The sequence below is a fragment of the Dipteris shenzhenensis genome, chromosome 20 (genome assembly GCF_047967505.1).
Source record: "Dipteris shenzhenensis isolate YYH24624 ecotype China chromosome 20, Dip_SZ_1.0, whole genome shotgun sequence".
NCBI lineage: Eukaryota > Viridiplantae > Streptophyta > Polypodiopsida > Gleicheniales > Dipteridaceae > Dipteris > Dipteris shenzhenensis.
In genome coordinates, this window is record NC_141615.1 from 43,920,784 (window position 1) to 43,930,571 (window position 9,788).

Genomic DNA, 9,788 nt, shown 5'->3' on the forward strand with positions numbered 1-9,788 from the left:
AGTAAACATATGCTGGTCTTGTGCCCCAATGTTCATGATCTTCGTCTTTCCAATGTTCACCCGCATTCTCGAGTGCTCCCAAGACTGACTTGTGCATCAAGTGTCTTTGTCAAAGAGAACTGCATCGACACACAAATCTGCACCACCCCTCCATGGGCATATAACAAATGCTCATAAACTGCTCAAGCAATTATTTGCTCGAGGATTTGGGCTTGTGCTGAATACTGCGTCAACACTGATATCATGAACCTCCACTGGCACATGAAAATTATCAAAGCTCCCACTAGAAGACAATATATGCAGGACATGCCCGATAGATGGAGTAGAAAGTGAAGAGCACACACTTCTCCATTGTCGAGCTTATATGCACATCAGCAAGAGATAAGTATTGATGCCATTTCATTCAACGCCTACAAGACCTCTTGATCAACCAGGCAAACAGCTAGGATCATGATTGGAGGACATTTTGGGGCACCAACACAAAATCTGGACACGGCACACAAGATAGCCAGACAAGTACTAGTCTCATAGACACTCCTAGAACATATAACAGTTATTCTTAGAGCTGTTATCAATGTTACTTGTCGGAACTGTTGGATCTATCCCATAGATCCTGTTGGGTCTCCAGTGGACATTAATAAAAATCATATCATCTCTCTCTCTCTCTCTCTCCTTCCTTCTGCTCTTTTCCCCTTCCCCTCATTCCTTCCCACTCTTCTGCCCCCTTTCTCCACATCTATTCCGTCACCTTCACTACAGTGTTGATGCAAAGTCAAACACCACAATTACACTATGATAGGCTACTTGCTCTTTCATCTTTATTAATTCTGTCTCGACAAAGGCTGACAACCCCATAGTTGCGTGTTTTGAAAAAATATTATCAGGTGCATCTTCACACACACACAACAAAATAGAATCCAGCCTGTGAGAATATCCCACTAACTGAATCTGACGCTCCTCAGCCTTAGGATTCTCCTCCATCTTTGCATCTCATTTGAGATCACCATCTCTGCCAAGCGTCCTTTATTTGTTGGACAATCCTAGCAATGCAAGCAAGTGCCTTGTTGATAAAAGCTAGAGGGGCCTTATCCTATCCACTGGCCACACGGCCCCCTAACTCAAGGTTATATTTCCTCTCTGTGCACACCCCTGAATATGACTCTGTAAATCAAGCATGTTGCCTGGAAACAACTCTGTTTCCATTTTCTCAGAAAATTCATAGTTTCCACTGCGATCTTCATGAAAACTCAGCTGATTCTCAAATCCTTGCCCTTCATGCAAAGCATAACCTTTTCTGCAGCATCCCTGACGCCAGCTGCAGTGTAAATGTTTGATAATGTTAAGTATGGCACGTAATTCTTTGGGTCCAAATTAAACATGTGCCTTGCAGCACGTTCTCCTCGGTCCACATCAATCTGGTTTCTGCATGCAGCAAGCAAAGCTGTCCATGTGACAACAGTAGGTGAAAATGGCATTATGTTTATTAACTCCTCTGCTTCGTCCAAACGTCCTGCCCTTCCAAGCAGGTCGACCAGACATTCATAATGCTCTGCAGTTGGCGTGACACCATAGTTCCGAGTCATGACACGCAGCCAAAGAGATGCCTCGTCAACCAGACCAGCATGGCTACATGCAGAAAGAATGCTTATAAAGGTGACATTGTCTGGTCTAACTCCCTGCTGCTGCATCTGATGAAATAATTGAAGTGCCCTCACGCCATGCCCATGTTGGGAAAATGCTGCAATTATGGCAGTCCATGAGACCACATTCCGAACTGCCATTCTGTCAAAAATCCTCTGTGCATCCTCCAGCCTGCCACATTTGCTGTACATGTTGACAATGGCGGTTGCCACGATAGTGTGTGCTTCAAACCCACTGCAAACAGTGAGAGCATGCATCCTCTTTCCTTCTGCTAGGGCTGCCTGGCTGGCACAAGCATCCAACATGCTTGCAAACGTGACATCACTTGGAATTACTCCTTTCAGCTGCATATGGTTAAAAAGTTGACAAGCGTCCTTGCCTTTACCATGCTGGGCGTATGCTGCAAGCATGGCATTCCATGAAACCACACTCCGTTGGAGCATGGAGTCAAATGTAGCCCTTGCATCGTCCAACTTGCCACACTTGCCATACATGTTAATGACAGAAGTCGCCAAAATGACATCGGATTTTAATTCAAAGTCAGTTATGCAGCTGTGGATTTTCTTGCCTTCTACAATGTCTGCCTGGCTGGCACATGCATCGATAACACTAACAAAGGTCACCTTGTCTGGCAGCACAGCTTCCTGTTTCATCTGGCCAAAACGCTGTTGAGCCTCCTTGCCATGGCCTTGCCAGACATATGTTGAGATCATGGAACTCCACAGGACAACATCCCGCTCTGGCATTTTGTCAAAGATACTCTGTGCATCATCAAGCCTGTTGCACTTGCCATATATGTTGACAAGTGCGGTCCCAAGAACCAAATCTAACTCAAGTCCATTTGACACAATGTGGGAGTGTATCCGCTTGCCTTCACATAGTGCTTCCTGGCTGGCACATGCATCAAGAATGGTGAGGAAGGTAACCCTATTGGGAATCACTCCATCCTTATGCATTTGCTCGAAAATCCAACAGGCCTTGGTGACATGCCCATGCTGAACATGTGCTGCAATTACTGCATTCCATGAGACCATATTCCTGTGACGCATGTTCTCGAAGGTCCTCGATGCATCTTCAAGGCTACCGCACTTGCTGTACATGCTGAGAAGGGCAGTCCCAACGACAACATCTGACTCCAATCCACTGCAACTGATGCAAACATGCATCCGCTTGCCTTCAGCTATAGTAGACAGATTTGCGCACGCGGAGAGAATGCTGACGAACGTAACCTTGTCAGGGATGATGCCTTCTGACTGCATTTGCTTGAATATTTCGATAGCGACTTTGCCATTTCCGTTCTTGACTGATGCTCCAAGCATGAGGTTCCACACCAGCACATCCCTTTCCTGTATCTCTGCAAAGCAAAGGAGTGCATCCTCGAGTGCTCCACATTTTCCATACATTTGTACAAGGAGGCCTCCCAAAAAGGCCTTTCTCGCGTGTCCAGATTTGGTGACAAGTTCATGGACGCGCTTTCCATCCGATAGGGCATTCAAATCACCACATGATCTCACAAGCGAAACAAAGGTAGCAGGATGCGAATGAAAGCCGGATTGCTCGAGTTGATCAAGGGTGTTTTTCAAGGAGGGGGGAGCCGATGAATGTTGTGGGGGTTGTTGAAAGCTGTGAGAGGGTTTGCCATGCAAAGCTTTGCGCAACAGCAATGGAAGCTTGAGAAGCAACTGGACGTTTGCTGCTGCCCTGCGCATAAGCACTAAATGTACCACATTTACTCCTCCTCTCTCTTTTCAACAAGAACAGGAGGAGAATAAATTTTTAACTTTCAGGTCACCAACAAAACTCTTAAAACTCCAGCTCATAATTCTATCTTGGTCACCTCGTATGGTGTCTATCTTGGTCACCCCCTATGGGGTCCTTGTTGGCACTTTCAATTTCAATACAACCCAAACTAGAATGCTTGGCCAATTGTAGCTAATAATAGGCCACTTGAGGCTAGTTGATCTAACCGCTTAGAATATGCCACATGGTTTCGTAGGATTTTAGAGTTTCGTAAAACTCTCTAGTGCTGGCCAATTCGGAAGTGCCAGCCCTCAGTTCAAGCACCAAGGGTTACCTTAGGGTTTTATCTTGTCCACCTCATATGGAATTCAGTATAACGTCCCAAATAAAAAAAACGAGAGTGATGTGCATCGCAAGCTCAAGTTGTAGCTCGCCCCCTGCCCACGTGGCTGCTCTCGTTCGAATCCTGTGCAGACCATGTAGGTCCTACGCAATGTCCCCCTCGAGCAAACCATGGGTGGGGGTGTGCCCTTTTGAAACCTTTAATTTTCAAAATTGCATCACTGATGGTAACACATCCACAACTATGGGAAGGCAATTAGCCTCATAAATTGCCTTTTTGGATGGGGAATAGGCAAGGCTAGAGTGGCATAAGGGATAGGCGAGGCCAGAGTAGCATGGGGTAGCTCATCCCAACTTTGCTCGAGGCTAGCTGATCTCGATTGAGTTCCTTTGGCTTTGGGGTAAACTTCCTCATGCAACAATGGTTGAGTATCTAGATTCACATGGCCTTAGCATGAATTTGGAGGCAAAATAGTTCATGCTTGAGCTGCTTGTTGGTTGTCCGAGATCATGATTGTGGAGGGGTACAATAGGCATGAAGCACTAGTTGATGCTTCCTTCTACCCTTTTCCTATCAGTGACATCGAATTAGAGCTATTTTATGGTTGGTCCTACATTGGGGGTGTGGCAATTTGAGAGGGGGTTTGTTATTATGGAGCGAGGACCCTAGGATCCGACGGTGTCATCAGGGTCACCTTGGTTTTGCCGCCTTGGAGTCTTGAAGGGGTGCTCATTGTGGACCTTGAGGGATTGCACTAGTCTTGGATCTAGTCAAGGCCCTCACATGCTCATCACCCTTCAACTCATATTGAGTAACCTCCTCTTTTAACTAATCAAGGTGAAGTTCCGAGACTTTAAGGGAGCAAAAGATCAAGACCATATAGACACCTACAAATCTTTTTGAGAGTGTGTTCCATCAACGGGTGTACAACTAAGGACAAGTACATGAACTACTTCTCGGGCACTTTGGTGAGAACAACCCAAAGGTGGTTCAACCATTTCCCAAGATTGGCATCACATGTCGAAAGCCTTCTTGAGGTAGTTCCATCAAGAAGTCAATGAGGAAGATGTAAGAATGAAGCTCAACAAATTGAAGAAAATAAGGGGGAAGTGATTCAAGATTTTGTGTAGAGCATGAGAGGCCTAACCAATACTTGATGACAAGACCTTGCACACATGGTTGTTTAATGGTATGAGCATGGATCTCTGGTCATTGGAGATACTCAACCCCATAAGGAACTATGAGGAAATTCTCAATAGAGCTATTTAACTGGAGAAAAATGGTATGATCAAGACCAAGCAAAAGAAGAAGGATGAGGAGAGCGAGGAGGAGGATAGTCACCCCCCACAAATAAGGAAGCACTGACAACCCAATACAAAGAGGCACTACAAGAGCTAGGCATTTGAGAAAGACCAAGAGCTAGTGAGAAATGGTGCAACAAATGCTCATGCAATGGTCACACAAAAGAAGAATGATGCACTAAATATTGCAAATCTTGTTCTAAGCATTGGCCATGACACTCAAAATGCTAGCACATTAGCAAGTAGGCAACTGATGTCAAATACATCACCCAAGAAGCAAAGTCAAGTGATAACAAGCCACCCATCTTGACCTAGGAAGATAGAGACATCGAGGAAATCAAACCACACCAAGACCAAGACAAAGGCAAAACAAAGGTAAGATGTAATTACTATGAAGAAGAAGAAGGCCATGTGAAATTTGAGTGCAAACTATGATAGGAACACATCAAACTACTCCAAAAAAACTTGGAAAGAAAGGAAGTAGACTTGGACATAAAATGGATGTTAACTAGACCTAAAATGATCCGAAGGTATATCAAAAAATATGGTTAAGTTAAATCCCACTCCGAGATGTGAAGAGTCTTGAACAAAGTGTGGTACATTTTCAAATCTATCTTTCAATTTGAGTCCATAATTAATGGAAGATAAATTGTATCTTGATGCATGAGATTTTGGAATATAGATGATGACTTATTACTAATTACTATGTTTAATGCGCCTTTTGCATATATCTTTTTCTATTTGTTTAGGTGATGTTGTGAAAGTTGACATTCCGTAATGAGAGAGAGATCCGTTCTGCAATTCTTACTTGAATGGTTTCCAAAACATCAAAGAGAGTGAATATGAATAGTTAGACCTTGCAATGCAACCCGATCTGTTCTAGCAAGTAGGATGAACTTGGTTTGAACAACAAAACCTTCTAATTCATCCCAAAGTCTTGTACCTCATAAACATTGGCGATCTTGTGAATTTGAAGGCTCAAATTAAGTTTGGTAATCAAAACTGATTTATCCAAGATTGTGGGTATGGAAATTCAAATGCAAAAGCCTGGATGCCAAACAAAGATGCCCAAGGTGGGTGAACCTATAATACTTCACGCACATCTCAAATTGGAGTGCCTCCAATGGAGAAGCGATGTTGATCAATTAGTAGATGCCAACTCCAATCCAAAGACCCATTGGTGGAAGCAAGTAAGTCAAATGACTACCCTAAATACCAGACATGCAAGATCTATGGCGAGTCTAGGAGCCACATTGATAGTGGATCTAGGTTTTAGGGCATTTGTTAGAATAGTTGCCTTGGTTCAGTGGTAGGCTAATCATAGGTTACAATTTAACCCTCTCTAAACTGGATAGGCAGAGCAAAAATAACATCTACTCGATGAACAGGAGTAGGACAATGGTGAAGACATAGAGCGTGAGCCCTATGAATCAGAACCAAAGGATCCTGAAAATCTATCTGAACAATGACGCTTATCATACTTTGTCAAGTAGCATGAAAGAGGTGATACTGCAGGAGCAAGAGAGGCCGAGAACACCAAATAAGGCAATCCCAAAACACCGAATCTAACACCATAATAAACACCAAATCCGACACTATAACAAACACATAATATGATGCCACAACAAACACAAAATCAAATATCACCACAAAGCACCAAGAACACCACTAGTCATGGTAGTCAATCCACAGGTAGCAAGCTTAAAGGGCAAGTTCACCAAATTTCAAGGAAAATACAAGGAGGATCCGAATGCTCATATTACCCAATTTGAAACCAATTGGAGGGCAAGTAGTTTTGATACCTTGTTTGGAGATGCCAAGAAATTGTAGCAATTTGTAGGTACACTCATAAAAAAGGTGATGAACTGGTTCACTTTATATGGTGTTAGACATTTTGCTAATTACAATGAATTGAAGACATCATTTCGAGCAATTTCAAGAAGACATCATTTCAGGAATTGAATTACAATAAATTGAAGACATCATTTCAAGCAATTTTAGGAAGGAGAAGACTCCTAATGATATTCAAAATAGCCTTGAGAGTTGAGGTAGAAAAGGCTCTCAGTGGAAGATTATGCTCAATGGAAGATTATGCTTAGTGGTTTTGCAATGTGAATGCAAGGCTAGAAGTAGCCAAAAGATAGACCAATGAAATATTAGTGGAGTACTTCTATAAGGAGATGAAACACGAGATCCAAAGTGATATTGGGAGAATAGATCTACCAACCAGTGTAAGTGGGTTCAATTCCTTGATAGAATCAGCCAAGAGAGCTAAAAGAAGAATTGGAAAAACCAAAGAAAAGAAAAAAAAGGAGAGACAGATGTTGATGATGAATATGAATCTGATCCAAGAGATACAAATAATGAATCTGGCATAGACTCTAATTCCACTAGTGATGCATCTAATAGTGATTTGGAAAACAAGGATAGAAAGAAGAAAAGAAAGAAGCATAAGAAAATAACTAAGAAAAGTGAAAGGAAGAAGAAAAAGTCTAAAATGGCTTCCACATTATCCGAAGTTGAGAAGGTTGTGGAGTAGAAGTTGCAAATCTTGGAAGTGACAAAGAGCCAGCCATAGCTACAATGTCAACTGTATATGGAAGTACGCTGGTACAACCCGATTGCACACATGCATCAAGTACAACCGATGCAATAGAGACCAGGAATGGGAGCAAGCTAGGTTTCCATTGGGACAAATGTAGCGGAAGCTACACAACAACAACAATGACATTAGGGCCAGCAAAGGAACTGGAAAGAACAAGGAAACTAGAATTAGCAGCAGAATGCTTAGGGGCTGAACTCTAAAGATTGCATTGTTGCTAAGGAATACATGGCCATCAGACCAAACTGTTGACTATGGGTAAATCATCACGTGGAGAGAGTGTCTGGTATGGCACAATCAGCTAAGAATAGACCAACCACCACTGTTGCAAGAATAGCAACCCCGGTAAGCCAATGCAATGATAATACATGAACTAAATGGTACATCTGGGAGAAGGTCGACATATCACTAGACTAATAGATTTCATGACCCGCATGAGTGTTGTGATTGTTCGGGACACATTCAAGTAGAGGATGTGCCAAAATACTCAAGAAAATCCGATCCAAGGGTCCAATCCGAGAGAAAGCCCTAGAGAAGAAAGAATCAAAGGATAAACAGTTGTGTTGGAAGGATCATGAAGAGATTTATACGATAGAATCCTACAAGAGATATAGAGGATACATGCCAAAGAAAAAGCCAATACAGTTTGGAAACCACTAACCATGAAGGAGATGATGAGTCTGATAGGAAGTTTGACAAACAACCAAAAAGTTTGACGACAAATTTGACCAAAAGTCTAATACCCAACTTGGCAATTAGTCCTATTCTAAATTCCTAGTCCAAAGTCCAAAACCAAGAATCCAAAGGTAAGGCATTTTTGCAAGAGAACCTATTAGTACAACTTTTTAAACTATTAAATTAAGCATACATTAAGATCACCTTGGATCAATTGTTGAGTTTGACTCTAGGATTCCATAAGAATTCCATTAACCAACTCCAAAAGGAAAGTAATTGAGATGAGGAACAAACGTATACATAAGAAAAAGAACAAGAATAGGCACAAGGAAACCCCATAGTCCTCCAGGTGAAACTAAACAATGTAGACTAAAATGTTGTATGTGGAGCCTGATCTTTTTTCAAAGATTTTTTTTTGGCCGTGCTTTGGACGCAAGCATGTTTATACCCATCCCATCAAAGGGGGGGGTAGGGGAGGACAACTTCCCCCCTAGCACTAGGTGGTTCCAAGGGGGGTCGGCGACCCTCAAAGCCAAAAATACATGAAATTGGTGCATGAGTTGCTTATGAGTTGTGTGGTCAAAATTATAAGATAAGGGTGTGGCTCACATAGTGGGAGAGTAGTGGATATACTGCTTGTATCTTGTATCTTCTCACTTGTTGGATAAGAAAGATGCAGGACTAGTTATTTCTCTATCGATGTAGCCCACACTGGGTGAACCAAGTATATCAATGTCTCTTTGTATCTTCCATTCCATGTGCTTTCCATATTGTGTATTTTTGTGCATTCCTCTCGCATTGTTGCTCCGTTATCACATTGCTCGTAACATACAAGGTCCCAAATCAAGGTTCATTGTAATGGCCAAGAATTACCTGGCACACAGCTTGACAGAGGGTCTAGTGTGCATATTCTCCCACAACATAAGTTACATGTATGAGAAGATGGGATTAGAGGCAAGCTCAACCCTTTGGGATAATCCAAAACCAACAAATACAGATTCAAGGGATGAAATTATGGGTCAAATTTGTTGCACTTTAGATGGAAAAGGATGTTTTGTCATACTAAGTGCTTCTTGACAAGCCATGGTTCGAAGCAATGAGGGTTAAGCAATATTGAGTTGCATCAAAGATCATAGTTTGTAATGGGAAGAAGAAATTAAAATTGTAAATGATTCCAAAAGTGATATTGAAAAAATAAAATAAACCATTGATTACATACAATGTGAATGTGCTATCTGAAATGGATGATAATGAAGAACAAGAATTCTTGGATGAAAATCCATTAGTAGTACCAATTCTTGAGGTAGATGTAGGCCATATAGAGCAGCAATACACACAGACAACATCAATGGTAGCTCCAATGTATACGGTATTCATGGAGGGCTCTGACCCAATTCAAAAAAGATCTGGTAGAAGGCAATAGGTCTAGAGTCAAATTCCATGGATGAAGATAGTTTCACCCAACAGAAGTGAAATGAAGATGTTC

At 42.1% G+C, this 9,788-nt stretch overlaps 1 protein-coding gene across 1 annotated transcript; it reads right to left on the bottom strand.

The window, feature by feature from the left end:
* Nucleotides 1–734: 734 nt before the first annotated feature.
* LOC147889710 (pentatricopeptide repeat-containing protein DOT4, chloroplastic-like) lies at nucleotides 735–3,391 on the bottom strand. The gene has a single exon (XM_087391670.1). The coding sequence runs from the start codon at nucleotides 3,348–3,350 to the stop codon at nucleotides 1,248–1,250; it is 2,103 nt and encodes a 700-aa protein (XP_087247796.1). The 5' UTR covers nucleotides 3,351–3,391; the 3' UTR covers nucleotides 735–1,247.
* Nucleotides 3,392–9,788: the final 6,397 nt, after the last annotated feature.